The 25093-nt window shown below is 37.1% G+C and overlaps 1 protein-coding gene across 4 annotated transcripts; it reads right to left on the bottom strand.

The window, feature by feature from the left end:
* Nucleotides 1-30: 30 nt before the first annotated feature.
* On the bottom strand, nucleotides 31-24784 carry SLC35B3 (solute carrier family 35 member B3). 4 transcript variants are annotated; one of them, XR_003573021.1, is made up of 11 exons: nucleotides 24552-24564; nucleotides 20026-20304; nucleotides 18570-18691; nucleotides 16531-16685; nucleotides 14977-15084; nucleotides 12679-12776; nucleotides 9852-9944; nucleotides 9348-9459; nucleotides 6390-6459; nucleotides 5019-5300; nucleotides 31-109 (listed from the first exon to the last, which is right to left on the bottom strand). XR_003573021.1 is itself a non-coding variant. In XM_027899720.1 (10 exons), exons 2-10 carry the CDS (start codon nucleotides 20224-20226, stop codon nucleotides 5150-5152), a joined length of 1110 nt encoding a protein of 369 aa, XP_027755521.1. In that variant the 5' UTR covers nucleotides 20227-20304; nucleotides 24664-24784; the 3' UTR covers nucleotides 4242-5149. The 4 variants fall into 4 exon arrangements, 2 of the variants coding, with proteins under 2 accessions (XP_027755521.1, XP_027755520.1); XR_003573020.1 differs by having other exon boundaries at nucleotides 31-3462; XM_027899720.1 differs by lacking the exons at nucleotides 31-109; nucleotides 24552-24564 and adding an exon at nucleotides 24664-24784 and having other exon boundaries at nucleotides 4242-5300.
* Between the last annotated feature and the right edge of the window lie 309 nt (nucleotides 24785-25093).

Here is a 25093-nt window from a genome sequence, read left to right on the forward strand (position 1 = left end):
TCTCTCAGCGTTTCCTCACAGGAGAGATGCTCCAGTTCATCATCTTCATGTCCCTTTCCTGTAGCCCCATCCATTTCTTGTGGTGGGGAGCCCAGAAGTGGACACAACACTACTGGTGTAATGCAAATTACAAGGTAAAACTTTACACTTAAAATACAAGTAAGGGAAAAAAAACACAAGGAAGCACAAAATCGAGAAATCTAGGAAAGAAAACATCTAAATAACCAAAAGTGTAGAGAAGCAATACATTGCTATCAAACCTCAAAACCCCAGCAAACCAGCAGAATCCAGATGTAGAAATGTGTTAAGTTAGCATTATATTCTGGGTATTTGTCCATGAATGTTCTTTATTTCATTAGTCTTTGCTTTTCTACAAGTGAATGGTGAAAAGATACACACCTGGCATGACACCATTATGCTCAATTCCTCATGTGATGACAGTTCCTCACAGTGCTCCAACGGCAGCAGCTTTTGACCAGCAGCAAGATGCACCAGTCAACTTAAAGTGAAGGATATTACCCTTCTCCTACAACTGCTAATCTCTCTGATTTGCTTCCACAGTAGTGTTCACAGAAAATAGAACAAATCAACAAGAACATAACAATGCAAAGAAGCATCAAACAAAATGCAGGGAATCTATTTTATGGCTGTCTTAATTTCCCTTTAAATTATGCTAGTATAGGACAAGGAACAGAAACAATTTAACATCTCTGTAACTGGAGTGAAAGAAAACTGAGCTTACATTGGTATTGCTTTGTTTAAGGTACAGAAGAGCTCTGTTGGACTTGGGGCATAGAAGAACTGAGGGTGTAAACCTTAGCTCACTGCAGACTTACTAAGCCAACTTTGGGCAAGTTACCATTTCTACATCAGTGAAATGGAGACAGGACTTCTCTGCCTTATAGGCAAGACTGAAATTAATCTCTATAAACTGCCTGAACAGTCAGGAGTTTTATATTAAATATTAAAATTAATATAAAGATTTTTAAGTAGGTAAAATGTAAAAGAAAAAAAAAACCCCTTCCACTAACAAATTCCGAGCTATTACCTAAACCATATATAAAATCCCTCCAGAAAAAAGTATTAATCCATTTAATTACTTCCTTAACTTGTGAAGTTTACTTATTATTTCCTGCCCTCCAGAGTATACATGCAATTTTATACCTCTTTTCAGAACAGTAAACAACTCAAAAAGTTTCCATGACTGAACAAGCAGCGGTCAAACATGAGACAAGGGCTTGTTTCTGCCTGGGAGCATGGGAGGCAGAAAAAAAAAAAGAAACAATTAAAGACACACCAGGTTAGTATGGAAGGCACTTATTAAAGAAAAAAAGAGCACTTGCAATAATTTATTTCCTCTTCCCTTAGTACTCAAAGGCAAGCAAGGGAGAAGAGAGATTTTCTTGGAAGATGGAATGAGGTCAAGGAGTTAACTCATACGTGTACTCATCAAGACCTTTCCAAAAATAACGGAATGTATGAAAGGAAAGATTTTTTTCATGGAGAAAAGAGGATTTAAAAGAATCATCCAGATGGTTATGACTGATATGAAATAGAAAGTATGGAATGTGACCAACCTGCAATAATATGATGCAAGCCCTTAAATGCAGGGATATAAACCTGAAACAATGCACAGTGCATAAACACAGCATGCTAAAAAGGGAGTTAAAGTAAGAAAGACAAGCAAGGAAGTAAGGAAGACAAGTAGGAATGATGTATGCCTAAGTTTAACTTAAAATGTCTGGTAAGTTCAAAGCACAGGAGTGTTAACACAAGATTACAAAAACCAGTTTAATGCAGTATCAGAAAATGGTGTAGTTTTGGGGAGCAGGGGTGCAGGCTCAGGGCATTAGTCCTCTCACACATGTATTCAGGTACCTGAATAATTAGCAGTTCTAGTGATACTGACATACTGAATGAAGAAATAATGAAGAAATCTACTGCACAGTCAATTACCTTGTTACTGAAGTGTGCTAAATAAATGCAAAAATGTAATGTGAAAGCAACTGCAAATGCATGCTAATTTAAGAAAAGAGGCAGAAGTAGAGGGTGTCACAGAGGTAGATTGCTGACATCAATGGAGACCCTGGTCAGACTTAAATTTTACTGTGAATTTCAATGCCATTATAACTAATTTTTACATTGTACATTTTTTTGTAGAGAGGAGAAAGTTGTGTAGCATAAGAATAAGCAGCAACTATTTCACATTATATTTACTTAATAAATCTTCTGGTAAGAGAAATGAATGTATTTTTCTGTGGTTTCATCATGCTTACTGTAAAGAGTCCAAGAGCCAATGAGTATAAAATGGAATAGTTATTGTTACCAGGAAGGGTTAAACAACACCTCAATATAACTGCTCTTACACAAAAAATAAAGACTTAACAGTTATTTTGTGGACAAGCCCTTATTCATATTTCACAGACACAAAACCAACATACATATACAGTACAGAAGAGTCTAAACCAAAATTTTGTAATAAGAACACTTGTAGTTTTGTAAGGTTCTCTTCCTTGCATGCACTATGAAGCCTGTTAAAAAAACCCCACAAACAGCATTTCACTGAAATGAAGGTTTTCTTAATAAAAGCATGAAACTGCACAGACCATGACAGGTGGCAAATTATGAACTATTCTCACTTGTGTCTGCATTTTCTTTATCACACATATTGTTGATTTGCAAGTACTAGACTCACACCTATGAAAATAAAGAGCTGACTCTTAAATTGACTATTAACAGTAAACTTACAATATTCATTTGTGTATAAAAATAATTTTTAAAGTACACCTGTAAAACAAAACATACATTTCTACAGTTAAGAAAATTAATAAAAAAATAAATCAAAACTTCCCCTAACGTGAGCTTCATTAACTCAATCTCGTATACAATGGAGAATAAGTTAAAAGGTGAATTATTGTGAAAGCTGTGTTCTCCAGGGAGAGAAAATGGAGACAAAACTGGATTATATAAACTGCTTGGAAACTTACATATGGCATTTGATTTCTGGTCAGAAACTTTGTGACTTCTCACCTATTTAAATAAAACAGATGCCAAATGAATTATATTTTCTATGACTTTCTGCATGTATGGTAGCTTTCACATAGTTTGTTTTCCTGAAGTTCAATAAAGTTTAGCGACAGAGTTTACAGATGGCAGAACTGAGACTGTAAAATTACCTTACCCTCACTGGAAAGAGCAACTTCATGTCGTGAAAAGAATACAAGGGAATGTAAGAGTTCATAAATATTACGCAGAAAGAAGTGTATCAATCCACTTGACCTGGTCAAATGCACTCTTACACCAAATCTGAAATTGTAAAACTTTATCGTACCTTACCATAAAACTTTGGCTGTAACATGAAAATGGAAGGTCACAGCAGGCCATCCTTCTCTTTCAAGGTGTATCTGTTCATCAAATTCGCACCTCTCTACCTTATCCAGGACACAATCAATCATGCAGCAGCTGGGATTTCAAGAAACAATATTGTCACGTGCAATAAATTCTCCCAACTTGGCAACAGTGGGTTTGCACGCATCGAAGGGCTTTGCCGACACACTGGAGTAGCTTGAGTGCTGGAGACAGTGCAGTGATGTTAGCACAGCGCTTCACTTGTTCATTCCACGTGCTAAGATGGCTAAGATGTTATTCCATGTTCGACTCCATAACATACTCAATATGGCACATGCTAGCTACCAACTTAATAAGCAAAATTTAAGGCACATTTTGTGTCTGTGCTTTGATTACAAGCTCCTTGGAAGAGAAATTCTTCCTAAGTGTCTGAAAAACATTTTGCTCATTTTGAATACTGTCATCAACTAGTAGTTTGATAGAAGGCAATCCTGTGAGATATTTCAATTCTTTGTATGTTCTTTCTGACTTTATGTTTCTATTATCCAATTTCCTTCTGTCTAAGTTGAAAGAACATACACCAAGATGCATTTAAGGGACACTGCAACAAAAAAACCCATGACCACATAAGAACAATGATTTGTAAGGTGATTAGTATTTTTAAAGTGCTTTGTTAAATATATAAAATGAAAGATGGCAAATGATTCTAAAGCAAGTTGAATATGAAAGTAAGAGAGATAAATGGACTTATTCTTCCTAAATTCATTATGAAGAAGACAGACTGGTAGTACACTGTCTCCTCCTGTCATTAAAGAAAGAAAACTGTAATCTGTACCCTAATCCTCTTAACTTCATCAGAAGACCACATAAACACAATACATATTCCAAACACATTAGCAGATGCTGATACTTTTTACTCCAATATTGAAATTGAAGTATTTCAATTTGATTATACTAATTTAAAGAGAACTTCCATGTCTCTTTACACCACTACGATACAGAGGGCCATAGGCCACTAAAATTTTTGTATTTCACCACAGAATAAGCAAATAACAGTTTCTTACACCACTGTTTCAATCACATTTTTTTTCATTCTTTGTTCTCATCCTATTCAGGCCTAAAAGTCCTTTCCCCCCTTACCAAAGTGTGGGTGTTGACTAAACAAACTCTGTCTCAGTTTTGTTACTTGCAAGCAATAGTCAAACGGACTGACACTAAGATTTCCATAAAAATTTCAATTATTACAATAAATACCAAGTTCTGTGATGATCTAAACAATAAATTAAAAAAAAAAAAACACCAACATTTTTATTTAAAATGTAAAAGAGTGACAACATACCATGTTCTAAACCTTCCACCTTTAAAATCGCAATTTGGTCGACCAGTTGGTGATTAGGTTCCATTAAAATGGCTCCATTTAAATTACATTTAAATTACTCCACCTAGACAATTAACAAAGAACCACTAATCTCAGATCAGCCACATGGCCAATATTATTAAAATGCCCAGACTAGTCTTCTACAGTGTCCCACTTGAGTGCAGCTTCTCAGCAGTTTGCCAGGAGCTGCTGTCCTTCATTGCCTGATAAAGCCATCTGACCATGGCCTACAACACCTTTTACGATGAATTCAAGTGCTCTGAAGAAAGGGCTCACAAAAGTGTGCATTTACAGCAATCTGTAAGGAGACAATATGCCTTCAGCTCCTTTGGTTTTAATAATGTTCCCTTTGGAAAGTGAATCAGTTGAAGACTGTTCCAATAAAATAGGAAGTCAAAGTCTAGACAAGGCATAAACCGCTGTCTATACAGTTTGTGACAACGTCCTTGTTTTTCTCTCTTCCACAGTTTTTTTCCAAAGACCATGCAGTGAAGGCAGTTTGATTTTATCCATATTCTTACTGTAAACATTAAGAAATATACCAAGGACAACAAGTAAGCCTGACCACACGTACCTAAAGGAGAGGGAGAGGACGGAAAAAAGTTACCATTAGCACTTATCTGTAGCAATTACATATCAATATATGTGGATTAAATAAATCCCCTACATTAGGGAGAGGAGAGTTGAAGAAAAAAAACCCTACAAATCAGTGGGCTGTGAATATCCTTGAATCTTTATTATTACTATCCTTCCACCCTTCTTTTTTCCTGTCCTGGCTGGAGAGCTTATTAAGGTGCATTTATAGTTAAACAGTAACTAAACAGTATCTGTTATTTCTCACATGAATAAAATAATCCTGAGGATTTTAGTATGTTTTTCCATCCTATGGTTATGAGAGCTATAGTATCCATTACTGGCCAAAAATGTGTTTTCACTCAGTGCCTTCTAAACCTGCTTCCCAATGTAGGTACATTTTTGTTTCAGCTCTCCATTATTTTAAGCCTCATGATTTTTAGTTGGAGTAAACTTCACTTGGGTGTTTGGGTGTAAACTTCGTTCTTAAATCTCAAATAAATATATATATATAGAAATAAAATATAATATTACTTTGTTTCAAACCAGAAGCAATTAGGATCAAAGTAGCAAGTTAGCTGCATTTTTCAATGTAAGCTCTTCCTTGAAATTAAAAACAGGGAATAAACGCAAGCTAAAAAGTCTTGTCACTTAATATCTCAAGATAATAGAAACTTGCAGTTATTTAAAAAGGCTAGCTAAGAACTCAAATCTGAGCTCATAAAAGCAGAAACAATACCGTAATGGAGAAAATCCCTTTCTTTAGCCAAATCTTCCTCCGCAGAGAAAGTACTCAAACAATTAAGTATCATAAGCATTAGAAATATGTAAAGTTTTTTTTAAAAAAACAAACAACAACAAAAAATGCCAACACATGGAATAGCTTTTTAGAAAATTTACTTTTAGAAAAATGGAAACTATTTTCTCTAGTATAATTAGTATCAACAAGCCCATCAATATTTACAGCAAATTGCCAACATTCATAGAAGATATGAAATGACAAGCATTAAGCCCTGATTAATTACTGTTGATATATTTCTGTGATCAAGACACAATTTCTTATGAAACATTTAAAACTATAAATACTTACTGTAATGTAAATGGCTTTGCAAAGAACAAAAAAGAAAGCACAATTGTCATTGCTTTTCTTCCTGTTGTTACTGCAAAGGAAAACAAATATTTAAGAATTCAGTTGCAGCAACAGAACACAATATACGCTTCAGTATTAGCAGGTAACCTTGTTACATAATTGTCTGGTTAAAACAACGATCACCCTTGGTGCATACACTGCAAACGCAGTGCTAGAACCCTACACTGTTTGAAAACAAGGACAGTGTGACAGCAGTATCACCCCAGCCACACAGTCTGCAGCAAAAAAACTTCCAAAACGAGATTTGCTCTTGAATAACTTCATGCTAATCAATTCACAGTCTCTCAAAGCAACAAACAACCCTTGCAACTATCTGATGGTATAAACTAATCTGTTAAAGCTTAGATACAACAATTCTCTTGCCATTTCTGCCTCACGTTATCAAAGTTCAGCAGTGTTTTGGGCCCTGTTTTTAAGTGGAATGAGATTATCATCTCATCGTTCCTTTGAAATTACTATAAATTTACCTAACAGTGCAGGGAAATACAATTTTAGTTAGAAACCTAAAAAGAAAAGGATGTGTGACTTCAAGGACTGCATTTTCCTCAAAACCATTAAAAGATCCTCTTCTACATGTAACCTGATCACTAGAAAAAAAACCCAAAGTAGTAAGAAGAGTGAAGAACATAATCCTGTTTCCAAAATGGCAGTAAACTCTTCAGTTACTCTCAAATTAATGCCAGTTCCAACAATTATTTGAACAATTTCCATGCTATCTGCTACGAAAAAGGATACACCAAATTGAGCACTGGGTAGCATATACAGTTTATCAAAAAATTTATAGAAAATGTTTTAAAACAAAGTAGCAATGCAGCCAGGCACACAAGTTTAGCTGTGGAGCTAAAGGGCCTGAGAAGGTGTTATTCTATATGATAGCACAGGATTCTCATGTGAGAAAGATCCCAGTAGGCCTGCACCTAAAGTGTATGATTTTTACTAACAGAAAATATTGTGCTTACCATGAGATACTTTTCACTATAACATACTGGAAAGTCTTACCTGTATAAGTAAGACTTGTATAACATCCAAGTTAGTCATACTGCAACATAGTGGCAAAAGGTACCAATGACTACTGAGGTATATTTCATGCTGCTATGGCTGGTAAAGCAAGTTTCATTCTTCCCAACTCTCCCCCACAAACAAATATTTACTTAATAGTATGTTTTGTAGGTGAAAAAACAGACTTCACTACTGCTTCATCTGCTCCAATCTCAACTTTTTTGGTAATTTTAGTAATTTTTAGTAATTTTCTTTACATTTTAAGAAATTTATGCACATCAAATAAAATGATTTCCTATTACATAAAATATTAAAGGAGAATGAAAAAGAAAATTGAGTTTTAATTAGAAAACAGTTTACAGATGAATAATTTAAAAAATGGTTAAATTACTTCAGTTTTTCTAATTACAATTATTTCTGTTCTTTCAAATCAGTTATTAATTAAAATATTTATGTAACCATTTCCTTCTAATTTAAGTGCCTTTTCTTCTTTTTCCCAATTAAGTCTGATAATTTCTCATTCTGCTAATAGAAATACAATTTTCATTAAACTCTTTCACCCCACTCCCCCCAAGAAGGGGGAGAGTGGATGGGGGAGGTGGGAGGGACAGTAATGAATGTAGCGTTCATTGTGGCACAATAAACATTTTCACATTGCTACAGGCAAGACAGAAAGGGCTCAAGTGTTAGAATTGTCAAGGTCAGGCATAGGAAAACCTGGGAAAGGTTTGCTATTCCACAGCATCTTTAACATTTTTTAGTACCGTGAGATCTTTTTTTTCTTTTTTTTTTTAAAAGCTATTTTAATACATGAACCAACCCTCTCATCTAGGTCAATTTCCAGTCAGGAGACCTACTGAACATTGTTAAAAACAAATGTGAGACAGGCATGCTGCAGAGGAAATAACTGATAGGAAATCAGAGCATGCAATCCTCAGGTCAGAAAACAATGTTTTCAACTCCACTACTGTGAGCGAATTAGAGCATCACCTGACAGAAACCAGGGGTTTCTCTTAGGGGTAGGAGGAAGAAAAGAAAGTAGCTACATGGCATCTTGCTACACCTTACCCCCATAAGTGACTAATGTTTGTAGCTTCATGCACTTAGAAACAATGTCACTGCCTACTGTGCCTTTCTGGGATATCCTTACTTTTCCTTCCAGGTTTCAAATGATACATGTCTTTTCCTTACACTCTGCTACATTTTCCCATGAAGGCAGGTTGAGAGAGTTGGGGTTGTTCAGTCTGGAGAAGAGAAGGCTCTGGGAAGACCTTATAGCAGCCTTCCAATACCTAAGGGAGGCTTGAAGGAGAGCTGGAGAAGGACTTTTTACAAGGGCATGTAGTGATAGGACAAGGGGGAATGGTTTTAAACCGAAGGAGAATAGGTTTGGATCAGATATTAGGAAAAATTCTTTACTGTCAGAATGGTGAGACACAGGTTGCCCACAGAAACTGTGTCTGCCTCATCCCTGAAAGTGTTAAGGGCCAGGTTGGATGGGCCTTTTGAGCAAACTGGTCTAGTGGAAGGTACCCTTGCCCATGGCAGAAGTTTTGGACCTAGATGTCCTTTGAAGTTCCTTCCAGTGTAAGCCATTCTGTGATTCTATTTCAGTTTTTTGGTTTAGAACAGTGTTGTTTATTTCTGCACTAAAACAAAGCACAGGCTATATGCACAAGTTTACCACAAGGCTCTTCAAGGTTGAGACTGTGGCACAAAAAGAACCAGGGAGCTCTCAAACACATTCTGCTAGTGAAGATCCATGCTACAGAAATCAGCCAGCACAAAGAACAGACAAAAAGCCAGAGAAAGAACAATTCTCAAAAGCTCTGTCCTAAATAATAGAATAGGATTACTCTGTTTTTATACAAAAGCAGAAAAGATATCATTTGTTCATACCTGTTACAGCGAGAAGGGCACCAAAGATTTTAATCAAAGCTAGAACAAAGGATATGCCAAAATACCCAGTCAGGGAGAAAAGGAATGCATAACCGTAAGTCTGAACTAGATGCTGCAACAATAAAAAAAGCCGGTTAGGAAAATATAAAACAAACCCTGAGGTATTGCCAAATGACATAAAACTACAGACTTTAATCAACTGCTTGAGCAATAATAAGCTGTTTAACAATGCATTCATGCAAAAATCCTTATTTAATTTTTGTTAAATAATGGAATAATAATAATGAAATTAAAAGCTCATAAGTCTGACCCTGTGATTTTGTTGCTTTTTAAAACATTACCCTATCTTATACATCAAAGACTGGAAAAACTTCCTTAACATATGAATTATACAAGTTAACCAGTTTACATGATGAAAATAAGACGTTAGGGAGAGAAGTGGTGGGATTTTCCAAACCATACAGAAGAAGGTTTTCTTAGAGAAAAAGAAATCTTTACACCTACCTTTGAGCAAAATGTTACTGCAGGGCTTAATCCACTAGTGCATGTTAATCCAAATAAAATATACACAAAACCTATTGAATAGGAATACAAAACCTAGAACAGTGTAAGAGAAAATAATTACCAGGTGATACTATACAAAAGGATAAAATTAAATGCTTTCAAATGCTTGGCCCTGCTAATATGCTCAGCTTCTCAGAGCTGAATTTGCAGCCTTTGAAGATATTTTTACTAGGATTTCTATAATAGTTGATGTACAGTGAAAAGTCAATAATAATAACATTCTTCCTACCCACAACAACATAAAAGAAGTTTGGAAAGCTAGTCAGTTAATAATATCCTGAGGTCAGTGTCAACTGTGGTAAATCCTTCAAGTTCAGGATTTCACAGCCTAAATAAAACTTCACACAACTATTTAGTTTAATAGTCTGAATAACACGTTAAACTTATTTCATTTTCCACTACTTATCCGGCACAGTAAAGATCCGTATTCCCTTAAAAGTGCAAAGGGTAGCACAGAATCACCATGAGCTGCCAGAAGTGTCACATTAGTTTCAGCTGTGTCACTTCTGTTCACATACATACCACACGTCTCATGGTTATAGGGCATAGGATTTTCAAATGTGACCAGCTCTGGCCCAGTTCAGCACTTGGAATCCTCAGCAAACAGGTAGGCTCTTTATTTTGTCTGCATCCTTATTTAATTCATAGTTTCACAGACCAACAAAAGAATCTTCACCCTATCCTTTCCCACACTGAGTCAACAGAATTAGACGCTGGAACTGCTCATCCACACATTCTCTCATGCAGCGGGAGGCATTGAAGCTGTTTGTGCAACATTTAGTAGCCTTTTGTTATGAAAACAGAAGACAGCAAACAGAACTGTTCTACACAGTATTACCTAGAATATGGTGATTGTGCTTTCAAGACTCATTGTCAAGAACAGGCCTACTTCTTTTGACATAGGTTTCATCAATTGTTTTCTTGTTACAATATTCTCAATTATTTGGAAAATAAATCTATTAACAGTTGTTAGCAATGTCACGAGACAACAGAACACTTATCACTGCTTTACAATAAAGGAGGATGAATATATGTTTAAAGAGCAGACCTGCTTTTATTTGACACTGTTTATACACACAGAAGTCAGTCCCTAGTTCTTCACTTGCCTCTGCATTCAACTTTTCTCCCAAACTGCTGTAAGACCTCCCTTTCCACAACCAGGAATGAGCCCCACATTGCTATCTCCTCGTTAGACAGGGTGACATAAAACACACAAGACAAAAATCAGGTATAATCTTTGAGAACAGCAGTTACAATTTCAGCCACAAGATATCTTTTCTCTTTTCATAACTGCTTAAATCCAGGGCAATTTCCAAATTTGACAATGAAACAGAGATCCTGTGAATGACAGGTTTCTTTACCATTCAATTTTATTTCCAGATCACTGTCCATTAAACATGATCTCTGATTCAGATGCAGTTTTTACCCCTAGTCTCAAGTACAGAGTATGACTTCTAAAATTCTGCTTGTACTTCTGCACTGAATTCTCTAAACAAAATCCTGTAGTGTAATCTCTAAGCCTCAAACAAACAAAACCTTTACATCCTTAATCATTACACTCATCCTCTACAAGTAGTATAAAATACCAGGACCAACATTTGTTAGACTAATGCAGAGTAAAAGTAAAGTCCTGGAGGTATCAGGAGTTTCATAGGTAAGGCAGCAATAACTGTCAGACAACTGCTGGGGAAGATGCAAAGTGGGCAAGAAAAGGGGGCAGATTGTACTTTAGTTGGGATTTTGGTTTGACAGCTACAGGAAGCTGCACTGGGCAGTAAAGGTCCATGTAGCTAAAATCTCTGCCTTCAGCAGCAGTCAACAGTGAATACTAAGAAAAAGTACAAAGAAAAAAACAAGAATACAGTGACACTTCTAGGTATATATTCTTCCATTTTTCAGACACTTGTAGCTCAAATGTCTTGAGCCATCCCAAATCACTTTCAGCCCTAAACAAAGATTTCTTTTATCTAACTTTTTCTCCATTTATGAAGCTATGTTCATAATGAGAAACTAGATCTTCTAGTTAAATGTCAAATAATGTGCCAAATATGGAAAATAAATTCCAGTAACTTTTTACTTGTGGCATATTCAAATCGTGCCTATTATAATAAAAGATTTACTGGACTTCACAGGAAAATATGACAAATTCAAACGTAAGTTTTGTCAAAAAAGAAAAATAACCTCAGATCATATGAAAAGATAATCCATATTCCAAGTAAGTATATAAAAAATGCTGAGCAAGACTTTTGCAAAATTATGTATTTCACTGAGTCAGGAACACACATACTCACCCATTCTAAAAGTCAGAGTTTTACAGATTTCAAAAGATTCAGAAAAGGCTAGCACACTCTAGAATTGGAAGTCTGGTAAGTGAGAAAAGTGACATGTTCCATATAACACATGCTCAACTATACCAGAAGTACAGTATATATTTTTCAGAGATTAAGCACATGATCATAGAGAAAACACTCCGTTGATTTCAGGCCTGCAGGGTAGACAAAGGAATTGTTGCCAGAAATGAGTGTTTCTGTAGCTGCAAGATACATTTGAAGTTGCACACAGAAAGCAGCACTCTTGAAAGGTTGAAAAACGAAACAAAAAAACACCTAAAGTCCCCAAAGAAACAAGTAGAGAACCCCAAGAATAGTACACCAAGAGCTTTTTCTTTCATAAGCAAGAGAAAAGCATATCAAGTTTCATATTTTGTCATTGTAGGCCTTGTCTATGATAGATCATATTCTTTTAAAATTGCAAATCTGGTATTTACCATTTCTGAATTAGAACCATTGTGCAACTTCATAGCTTTTTCCTGTACATTTCCTATAACTGCATCTGCGCAGAGGGCAAGGGATATTAGGACCACACCTAATACAAGAAAACAAACAAAAACCTGTTCAGAATATTTATCATCAGAGTAGCGACAAAAACCACTCTGTACTCATCCTGAAAAAAAAAAATCTCAGGAATAGAAAAATAATGATACCCCCCCCTCTATAACTTATTCTAAATGTCAGCAAAAATATTTCATTATACCAGTACAAAACAGTGCCCACCTCCACTCCCTCCACTAGTTAACTCCTGAGCACTGTGTGTCTCTAAGCTTCATGGGAACATCTGGACACTGCTATAAAGAAGTCAGCTGTAGTTTTTGTAGTAACAAGAGTGAAAGAGTGTCCATTGCATTTAGTTAGGTATTTTCAATGAAGATAAATAACCAGAGAACATATTCTTTTTCAGTAGTTAATCCCCTATTATTTTTCTTCCTGACAAAGGCAAATAGAAACTTTAGATGTAATGGTAAAACAAATACAGGAGGATTCATAGTGGAAATCTCTAATTACTGAAATATTAGTTTAAAAAACACACTCTTTGGGTACAAACCCCATGGTTTTAGGTTACCATTTGTTTTTTGCTCAAAACAAAGTCACTACACAGTCAATAATGTAATCAGCTTTCCAATAACAAAAATAACCCTTTATCCATGTCAATCACAATTCATTTCCCAACCTCCAAACTCTGATTCTTTCATGACTGTTGTATTTAATGATCCACACAGGTTGAAATACCACTTTTCTAACTATCCATTACAAAAGATAATAATCATCAAAATCACATTTACTGTCTGCTCTAGCTTTGGTTCCTTAAAAGATCATGTCAGGCAAGGATCAGAAGTGGAAGACTACAAACAGGCAGTGTTACATTTTCTTAATGTGATGTTCTTACAATCAGAGGTCTCAAAAGAGGCATTCAGAAGAAGTATAAGCTCCTGATAGAGGAAAAAAAAAAATCCTAGTTCCTAGGATTTTCAGAAATGGAAGATTTAACATCTTTAAGACACATGAAGCATTTCCTTGGCAAACTTCTTAAGATATGAGAACTTCTAAACCCATCATTTTTGTTTTGGGAACCATTTCCTTTCCATGCTAGACTTTTTAGGTCTCTTCATCACTCAAAGTCATCAGGCCTTGAAAAAGGTGTGACTCAATGGAAAACCCACGATAGCATGAATAATATTGGTTATGCTAAAGATATAGATATCTCATCTGCATGGATTCAGGCCTGATCCAAAGATATAATAACACCTGCAGATCACTTCTGTAAAGTGACAGAGCATGTCTAATCTGTGTTTTCCATCATGCTTGTTCCAGCAGTGTTTAAGGGCCCGGCACACCACTGGACAAATGTATGGGTTCAGTACTGGACCAAGATGAAAAGGTTACCTGGAATCTGAAGCACAGGCGTGCACAGGGAGGAAAAATGTGGGGACAAGACAAATGTTAGTCTTATGTCCTTACACAGGCTGGAGAGTAAGGGGAGCTGTTCCATTCACTGTGGTAGTGCTGCACCTGCTGAGCAGCAGCAGCAGCAGCAGCAGCAGCAAAACCACGAACGAGATCAGCAGTGTTATCCAGCATGTAAAGCATGAGTAAAGATAACTGGAAAACCTGGTCCTAAATCAGTTCTGACAGAAACCCACATGGAAACAGTTCTAAATAAATCACTGGAATGATGAACTCAGGAATTGCCATTTTAGAAAGAAATTCAACTAAGCTTTTAAACCCAAGCAGGTTAAAATCTTCACTTTGCTTCTTTTAGACAGTGTAAAAAACTCGGAATGTGGGCACTCCACCTAAAAACTAGAGCAAAACTGAGTGAGATCTTCAATTAACATAAAGTAAATGGTTCTGAAATGGAAGAAGACTTAAAAGTTTAACTAGAAAAGACAATTAATCATTTGAAGTTTTAAAATAGTCCAACTGAATTTTATCATAATCATTTTAATATTATTTACTGGGGTAATTATTTCTTGAGAACATTCATGAGACATTTCAAACAAAAGTGTGGGATTTCTAGAAATTTTAGGAACCTAAAAACTTAACGCTTGGAATAAAGGTCTCTTCTGCCACAGATAGGAGTTCTGCTAGTGCAAAGTTACAATGAAACTTGCAATTTCTGTACAATATCCGAAGGCACTCCACCAAGAACTCACAGAACTTCTATGGAATGTTTATTGCAGGAAAAAAACAAGCACTTTCCTAAACTCTAAAATATAATACATCTTTACCTGTCAAGTTGAAGTTTGGTGCAACTGTGCTGTCAGCTAAAGTAAACCATATTAATCCAAGACTCATACATAGGGCAGCAGACACATCTACAATGTTATAACGTTTTCCTACAAAAGCAATATAAACAGCAAGAAAGGACTGTTAGCACTCTCAGAATTTCATGTTTATCCTGTTTAACAGACTAAAAGGCAAAGGAAACACTGTTCCAACTCTTTTACTTGAACAGAGGACTTAATGCTCTGGTCTTTCATGAATGGAATTAGTTTCTGCTGCAACAGCAGTTCCTAACATGGAGGAGGATCCTAACAGGTAGCATCGGATGCTTTTGGTCAGTTTTGGTTTGACTCCTAACGACATAACGCATGCCCTCCCCAAAAGCATTCTTATTAGCAACTTCAGGACAGCTTAGATGTTTTCTTCATACTTTCCCCTCATGCAAGACATTTCAGCTGTCTTTACTGATCAGAAAGAAGCCAAATCCAGACACTAACAGATGACTGGTACTTCTAGAACCCTAATGTCTTTTAGTTTGGGAAAGATGAGATGTGGAGGGGAACAGAAAAACAGAGTAAGGAAATAAAAGGCAGGAGTTAGTGTATCTTGTTGAAATAATATATTCCTTTTGCAGAAGCTGTACTTTCAGTATGAGCTTCCAAGGGAGTTTTTTTGAACTAATTTCTTTTTTTTTATAATAATATTAAAAAAATAAAATCACAGTTTCTGATACTACTACAACACAATATAAAGTTTCCAAAAGCTTTAAGAGAACACCAGTCATTTTGCATTAAAATGATACAAAATTCCTCCTAATAAAAGGTAAATACTGTATCTGCATATGCATATGTAAAGTTCTAACCTTCTCTGAAAATTTAGCTTTCTTTTGCAACCAGAAGGCCAGAATTAATTACAGAAACAGAAATACAGCATTCTAGATTTTGCTCCATAATACTCGCCCATGTGGAGCTTTACTCATTGAATCTTTGTGCACTGAACAAACAAACTTTTATATTTGTCCTCTAAATCCAGAAATACCGAGGTATATTTTTTCACTTAACTATAACCTTTATCTGTTTTTCTCCAGATCCCTTTTTCTCTTCTTGGAATATGAACTATGACTTTAGGACTAGCCAAACATTCAATCAAAATTTAGGAATTTTTATCAGGAATTTAGGGATTAAGATCTGCAAACAAGAAGAGTAAGGGATTTCTTCACAAGTCATGGCTAGATTTTTTTCCATTTCAAGTTTTCCATTTCAGTATTGAAGGTGTTTCATATATGATGTGATTTGGCTTATAAAACAAAGTAACATTTCTTAAAAATTAAGAAAGCTTGCGTAAAAGTGAAGTTTTGTAAGCGACCCGTAGAACAGTTTTCTCCCACATTTTCTGTTCATCCAATTATATTTTCTGAGAAGATGCTTCAGAAATTCTCATTTTTTTCTCTCCATAGAAAAAACAGTACCGGTGGAATTTAATGAAGTACAGGTTTCCATATATAATTGCCTCCAAAGAAACAATAAAAAAATTAATCTAAAAGCAAGACTAACACTTACCTTGTATAAAAACCCCGCCTATCATTACTGGAATGAGTTTACAGCACTTGAAGATGACTTGAGTAGGGTAATTCAGATATCCTAAAGAGGTATTTGACAAACCCATAGTTCCCACTGTCAAAAACGCTATAATCATGTAGGTTTTGCCAGGAATTCTATAAAATATAAACACAGGAATCTTGGTGTTGCAGACTCATCTGGAGGAGATTTAGCTTGGAAAATTTAGATAAAGAAATACATTTGTAATACAGCTTCAACATCTTTCTCACTGAATTTCAATTCATAACAGAAATTTTGAGATGTACATAAATGTCTGATTTCATATTTCATTTCTTACAATTACTGCAAATAAACAGCAATCAAATACAAGACAATAAAAACTTCATGGCTCATGGAATATTCAAGCGGTAATTCTTTAACCTTCTTTAGAGAAGGTATATTGTTTACACATGAATCAAGACAAGGGCTTCAGGTTATTTGTCAAGGGGAACACAGAAGATTTGTATACCAAGATATCCTAAATCTCAGTCCTGTCAGGTCACTGTGCCAATTTTTCTGGTGACGTTTTCACATGAACCTTGACACTTTTAAAATGAAGAAAGTTGAAAAAAGTTCCATTGCTTTATGAAACTCAGCAAAACTAAGAGAGCAGTGATTCAGTTACTGTGAACAGAGGGGTTTGTTGAACATTTTCAGATGTTTTGTTCACAATTTTATGAAATTATCACCTGACAGCAGATGATCCAACAGTAATTTTTAGCAATCGCTGTGCTCACTTTGTGATTTTTTACAGTTACTGATGTACATATGTTCAGCGTTTTTTAATGCATACTCAGAGACACATTAAGCAATATAAGGAGCTGTATTGCTGGAATCCTGTTTTATCCGTAACTCATTACGTGATGCAGACATACTGTGAGGCATGCAAGAAAAATTTAAAATTTAACAGACTTCTGCATGTCTACAAGAAGATGGCTAGGTGATAAAAAATAAAATGTAAAATATATTTAAAATCTATATTTCCAACACAACTTACTTAAAGGGTCATGCTCTGTAAGCATTATCAATTATTTGGTAATAAAAACCTAAATAATAGTAACAGAACACCCAAAAGGGAACTATGCAATATTATCTGATGCATCTGAGAAAGTCAGATAACCTGAAATATAAGCTGTCAGTGTTTAAAATAAAAGGAATAGCTTATCAAGATTATGTTATTTGGATACAATGGAATTCTATAAGCTAAAATCCGTTTTTGCAAAATAATCCAAGGTTGACTATGGGTAAGGAAAACTACTTATGCTCAACTAGGATATAAGGCAATCTTAAAATTTATGTACATCAGGTCGAGCAGCCTCTGTTCAACCCTCCAGAGGGCCTCAATATACAGTTTTCAGAGGCTGTAGTGGGTAGGAAGCCACAGAATGGCCACACTGAGGCAGAACAGCCTATCCCTTACCCATAGGAGTCAAACCAACAAAAATGTCCCTGGTCGACTGCAGTGCAAACACAAGAGAGTTTTGTGGCAGGGTGTTATGAGTGCTATCTTAAATGAAAAACACAAAACCTCAGCACATCCTTTGATGCAAACCTACCCAGCCACACAGTGAACAGACAGCAGAGCTCTGATACTCTCCAAGATGCACAGCATGCTGGAGGAACCTTTTGGTGAGGAGGTGCGAATATTTGAGGAGAACATATTCAATGACAGATGGCTTCAAATGCATTGGCTCTATTCTACACGTGATGATCCCAAGCAACACATACATGAGTCAGTCTCTATCAGATACCTTAAGGATTCAATATGCTCTGTAAGTGGGACAGAGTGTCAGGAGAGTCAACAAAAATACCTGCAGGTCTGAAATCTAAGTGGGTGCTTATAAAACATTTTCTAACATTGTCCAGCAAATTCACTTTTATGGAACTGCTACCGATGCCTCACAGTACTCATATTCAAACAACAGAAGTTAAATTTACTATGAATGTAAAATGATTCTAACTTGATGGACAGTGGGTAGAATGCCTGGAAAAACACATACCTTCTCCTTTTGTCCTGAATCAACTGCAATTCTATTAGTCCAAAAATGGAATAAAATCCAAATTGCACTAAAGTGAGGTACCAACCAAAAGGTTTAAAACCTTCCACTGAAAATATCAATTCCTATAAAAACAAAAACCCATCAAGGTCATGTACATACATCAAAATATTGAATTGATAAAAAAATCAACAGAGCTTTTTCCTTCACATACATGCAAATCTAGTCTTTGCACCTGCCACACATAACTTGCAAGTAGTGAAAAAGATAATTTAGGTTTCCAAAATGCAAGAAGAAAATTTACTGCTGGTGTAAATACACTGAAATTAATGGATCAATTCATTGGGGGAATACATCTGATCCATTCATATTTATATCAAATTACAGAGGGCTTCCTGTCTCCTTTTCTCTCACTTTTTCTCAGTGCATTTTCATCAGTAGAAGATTTTACTTGTTTTTATCTTTTTTATTTTATTTATAAATATCTTGTAATAAGTTAAATACAAACTTTCTCTAACAAAAATACTGATGTAATTTTCAACTCCTAGGAGTGCATACCTAATATTCTGAGTGTCTACATTAAATAGCACTTGTGAGTGTATAAATTTGCAGGTTGCAGGAATATTTTAAACCAGAATAATTTGTTATGGAAAAATACATGCAATGCATAAAGATTTTTGCAGATGTGTCAGCTAGAGAAACAAAAGGCTACCTAATATTTTCCTTTTTGAGATTCTGCTTTCAATTACTGATAATGTTGTCTAACTCTTTCAAATTAACTTTATATTAAAAATATAAAACTTTATTATATTTACTGATATATGTTTTATATATATTATATTTTTATATATTATATATTATATATTTAAAGATTTATATTTAGCTGCTTTTGAAAACTGCATTGGAAACAGGGTGATTTTTAATTATCAACCTTTAAAATCACTGTTTTACTGAGAATGCTCGATAAACTCAAACATAACTAAAAAAAGGGAACCGAAATGTAGCTGTTCAAGATAAAAGAGAAAAGGTTAACAGAAAGTTAAATGTTTAACTAAAATTACATAAACATTATGCTTCCGCTAAAGAAACTACCACAGTACATTTCAGCTCTGTTCTGAGACTAGAGAGAGAAAAATAAGAGAACTATGACTCTACAGCACTCATGGAACTTTGAGAGCTCTAAAGGTTTCAAGACCAATGAAGACTTAAGTTTATCTTGCACAAGGGAGTAAAAGACCAAGTTAAGAAAGTCCAAGTGATCTAAAACTTGCAGGCACATGAACTATAAGGAAACTCACATTATACAATTACTTGATGCTCTTGAATACTGAAAGCTTGACTTGGCAATAATATCTAGTTTAAACATCTATACATATTAAAATACATACTATATTATTATGGTATTGAAAAAAAAAGGAGTAGGAGGAATTTGCCTAAGACATGAGTACACAGCATTTACCTGTAAATATCCATAGATTAGATAAAACATAAAAACTCCAGAAACACAGATGAAAAATTGAGTAGGTTTGTTAAATCTGCTGAGATTCATGCCAAGAACTACGACATCATCCACTGATTTGATATGAGGAGACATAGTTTGAGATTTGGAAGGTACACTGATGGAAATGTATTTTCTTGATGAAGCGAATTTCAGATCCATGGTTCCTGGCTCGCTGCATTCGATGCTACTGTTATTCTCTTTCTGCTTTTCTCTTTCTGTGTGTCTTCTGTCTGAAAGCTGAAAGAAATGCTAAAGTCAGATAAGACATAAAATACAGCCCATCAACAACAGTAAATGAATGTGACATTTTCAGAGTAAATATAAAGATTTCAGAATTTTGCTGGATTGTTTCTATTAATAAATATGATGTCCAAAGTTAACGCCAGTCACTCTGTTAACACCAAAGTTAACACTTTACAAAAGAACTTTTGCTTCATGTGGGGAAGTCGTATTCTTGCACTCTAAGAAGCAACCAAACCAACGAACCAACCCCAAAATATCAGCAACAGAAAACCAGTTTCAGTTTCACAGCAGCTTTAAGTAGTCCTTTTATGCCAGTGTCACTCACAGGAGTGACTGCTTGGGAGAGAAGTGATCCCTATGACCAACTCACAATGGAAGAACTCATTTGAAGCACTATGGTTCTGCCTACTATGCTTCATTTTCACAGCAAAACATACCAGACTAGACCACCACATTGGAAACCTTGCTAAAAACTACAGATTTGAGCCTAAGAATGATTAAAAGTGTTGAAGTCGAAGAAGTTATCTTGCCCCGCATTCTCACATTTATTCACTATTTCTCGCAACTTCTGCAGAAAAGAATGTGGAGATGAAAACAATCAGACTGAAAAGTCAGTCTCAGAAATACCACTGTTTATTTGATGAGGTCTGTGGTATGGCAATCCCTTTAATATTTACCACATACAGCTCTTGTCGTGTGTAACAGAAAACAAAAGTGGATCACAGAATCCCAGACAAGGAATTTAGCAGCTTAGTAAACTGAGATGCAAATAATTCTGTTCTCCAGACAGTATGATGTTTGAGGCTTTTTTCCTTTTGACCCTTAAGATGAACACAACGGTCAGTTAATTGTTCCAAGACTTTTAAGTGTTGGTCAGCATCCAGCACAGTGAGCAGTCAGTAATTAAGCTCTGTTTGTCTCAACTATTAAGTGGACTGTTTTCCCCAGCTCAAGAATAATTCTCATCACACATGTATAAACAATGCTTTTTCCATTGTTTTTAAACAGAAAATGTTCTAGCATATTAACACTAGATCATGCAATAAACGTAGTCTGCAGGGATGTTGCCAATTTATTATACAATATATTATACAAGAAATTACAATCTTAGCTGAAAAGTTAAGGACTAACATAAAACTTGCAATGTGCTTATGTTTTCCTTTTTTTCAGACAATCTACTATCAGGTTGGAACAAGACTCCTACTGGAGTTCTGAAAGAACAGGTTGGGGAGTATAACAGGGGTTTAGGAACCATAATAATTATTTGTGCTTAAATTCATAGCTCTTCAGTCGAAGATCAAAAGTGAGAGGTAGAAAGTTTACCCTTGTGGATTGTTAGCTTATCCTAAAATGAGGTGGCCATAAAAAAAAAAAAAAGGAAAAAAGTTTAAGTAGGTTATTTTTAATAAAAACAGAAAAGTATCAACGTCAGGCAATAAGGTATGAATGAGCCTTCATGTATAATATCACGGAGTTCTGATCACCCTCAAAGACACTGAAAGAACAACTAGAAAAAAAGGTTATCAGGATGGAAGAACAGATTGCCTGTCTTAGGAACTGAAATTAGATGATAGTGTTACTTGTCTAGCCTAGCAAAAGCCTGATGAAAAGAAAACAGACTTTCTTTCAATAAAATTATCAAGCGATTACCACGAAGGAAAAAAAAAATAATTCTAATTTTAAGGACAGTAGAATGAGAGCAAGTGGGCATACAGTGATCATGAACAAACTTACCTAAAACTACCTTTCCATCTCTAGACTATCTGCATTATAGAACAGCCTAAAAATGGAAGAAGGAACAACTGAACTGTTAAGGTGAAGCTTAAGAAAGCAATTATATAGAGCTGTTGAGAATGGGCATGATGACTGAGCCAGTGCCCTTTAATCTCGTGTTTATGGCATCCCAACACTATGGAAAGCAGAGTAGTAAAGGTGCCTGTAGAAGGTACTGGGCAATCCTATTTGATCACTAAACCCAGGACATGAAATACTACTCTCCCCAAACAATTGCAGGCAAAGTTAGGACTTCCAAGTTCAAGCCCAAAGAGCAATTTTCCATGAAGGAAATTAATATAGTTAAAAACCTATCCACTGTTGGCATCTCACCTCAACTTGTATTTTTGCTGATGCCTGTTCAGATCTTTCCTGTCCAGTGTACACTTCCTTTTGACAGTCACACTTTCTCAGCAGGAATAAGAGCTGTACAAGTAATATGAGCCTCATTTTTCACCTAAATTAAAACTGAGTATGACATATGCCCAGGAGAAGACACAGCCATGTACTGTCATGGGTGCTTCATGAATCCAAAAATTGAGTGAATTGTGTAATGCATTATTTTTATACCTACATTTTTCACTTTGACTACTAATCTAAATATTATTTGTGTTACCTGAGTTATCATCAGAAGAAGTAGAAACAGAGGGAAGAAGAAATAACAAGTGTATTTATGTGTTGTGTCTGGCTGAGATGGAGTCAATTTTCCTCAGAGCTGCTTGCATGATGCTGTGTTTCAGAACTGTGACCAAAATGATGCTGATAACACAGCAATGTTTTGGCAAGCAGGAGAGGGGGTACAACCAGACAGATGACCTGAACTAACCAGAGATATTCCAGGCTATAAATCCTCATGCCTGGCAATGAAAAGCAAGAGGAGGGGGTTCAGGGAGAGTGGCCAGCTTTTGCTCAGGAACTGAATGGGTGTTGATCTATCTATGGGAGAAGGGATTGCCTTTACCTGTTTTGGTTTGTGTCTCTTTGTCCATTTTTCCTCCATTTCTCAAACAATTTTTTTCTCAAACCATAAATTTTCTTTTTTACCCTTCCTTTCCTCTTCCCCCATCCCTCTGGGGTTAGTGAGGAAAGTAAGCAAGTGGCTGTGTACTGCTTAGCTGCCTAGTGGCACTAAACCACACAATTAACACAATCTTTTCAATTTTCAACTATTTATATTCAACATATTTCCTCAGGAATGCCATCAGATTTTACAATCTGTTCACTTAATTTCTTGCAGATGACTGAGTGTATCATCAAAGTAGTAAGAAACAATACTGATCACTCTAGTCACGCCCACGGCCATCCATAAAACAATGATACATAGTAATTGTTTTTCTCTACATCCTGCAAAAAACATTTCAAGGAACATTATTTAACAGCTGAAGAAACTGTAAATGTATGTATCCATTTGAAACACCCTCCACCAAGTAATTTCATTATCAACAGTGATAGAACTCTTCTGAAGTTCACTGTGACTTCTCAAACTGTTACTGTTCTAAATATGAAAAATGTTATCATCCTCCTCTCACCAAAATCCCTCAAGCAACTAATTCACCTCTTGAGCAAACAGGCAGCAAAAAGCTGTTGTATGAAGAGTCAAGTGGCGTAAGAGCTGTCCTGATGTGTGTAAAATACCAAATTCCCTCTTTTGTTTTCTTCCTCCTGTGTGTAAAATATGTAAACAACACATTCTTAAAATCAAAGACTTTGTTTCTTCCCCTCTAAAAAAAAGTCCCCTGCAGAGTAATATTGCAACAAAAAAAGAAACAAATGAACAAGTGACTAGACAAGAAAGGTTTCTCAAGAAAGGTGCCTCCAAAAGTTAACTTTTACCAAACATGGAAAAAACACTACGGAGGGGCTGGGGCTTTTTTTTTTTTTTTTTTCCACCTTGAAAAAGATAAATTGAAAACATAATGTTGGCAGAATCTAGCATCTCAGCACACTCAGAAAAACGCCCTTTCTGGGCCACGCAAGGCAAGTTCCACGTTGGCCCTGGCCATGATCCATTTCCTCTGGAAACACCGCCAGAAGCGCCCGGTGGCAGGACAGCAGCTGGCACAGCAACAGGGATGCTCCCGGGTAACAGGGACGAAAAGGCACATCTGTGTGGGAACCCGAAGGGCTACTTTGCTCCACGGCACCCGCCTCCTGCCCCGGAGGCAGAAGAGAGAAGGGAGACAAGGTCCATCACGATCCCTGACGCTTCCTCCTCCCGCCCGCCGAGCTGCCGGGGGCTGTCCCACGCCAGGTGCAGCCCTGCCCGAGCACCTGCCAGCTGTCCCGGGCAGGGCTGCCACCGAGGCTCTCCAGCCGCCACAGGCCGCCATTCCCAGCCCTTTCCCCCGGGAAAGGAACCGTCCCGCTGCCCGCGGAAGCCGCCGCCTCGGACCGGCCGCATCCCTCCCGCCGGCCACAGCCAGACTCCTGCCCCTCCGGTTCCTGCCCCAACCCCCGACACCCCTCACCGTCGCGCCCATGGCGCCCCGACACCAGGTGACGCTTCCCAGGAAGCGACCCCGCCTCCTTCCCGCTCGCCCCCCGTCCCTGAGGAAGGGAGGAACGGCCCCGCCCCCGTACCTGTCCGGCAGGCGAGGAGGGGCAGGGCGGCCCCGGCCAGCCGCCCCCCGCCGCCGCCGCCAGCCCGTGGCGCCCTCCCTGCCTGCCTCCCTCCCGCCGGGATCGCTCCCTGCTCCAGCGCCCCGCGCCGCAGGAAGTGGCCCCGGGAATGCGCCAGGCGCCGCCGCGAGCGGCGAGCACATCGAGGCAGAGCGGTTCGCTCGCTCGGCGTTCTGCTACCCGGCCTGGGGAGGGGCGGTGGCGGCGCCCCCGGCTCCCGCCCCCGTGTGGGCGGGGCCTTTGCAGGGACCGCCCACCGAGCCGGAGGGGCGGGGCCGGGCGGGGCTGCCGATCCCGGCTGGAATCGGCTGATTATGGGTGGTTTTTTTGGCGTACCCCTCGGGGCCGGCGAGGATCACAGGATCACAGAGTGGTTAGGGCTGGAAGGGAC

The sequence above is a fragment of the Empidonax traillii genome, unplaced genomic scaffold (assembly GCF_003031625.1).
Source record: "Empidonax traillii isolate 1590-97213 ecotype Southwest subspecies unplaced genomic scaffold, ASM303162v1 scaffold686:size905440, whole genome shotgun sequence".
Lineage (NCBI taxonomy): Eukaryota > Metazoa > Chordata > Aves > Passeriformes > Tyrannidae > Empidonax > Empidonax traillii.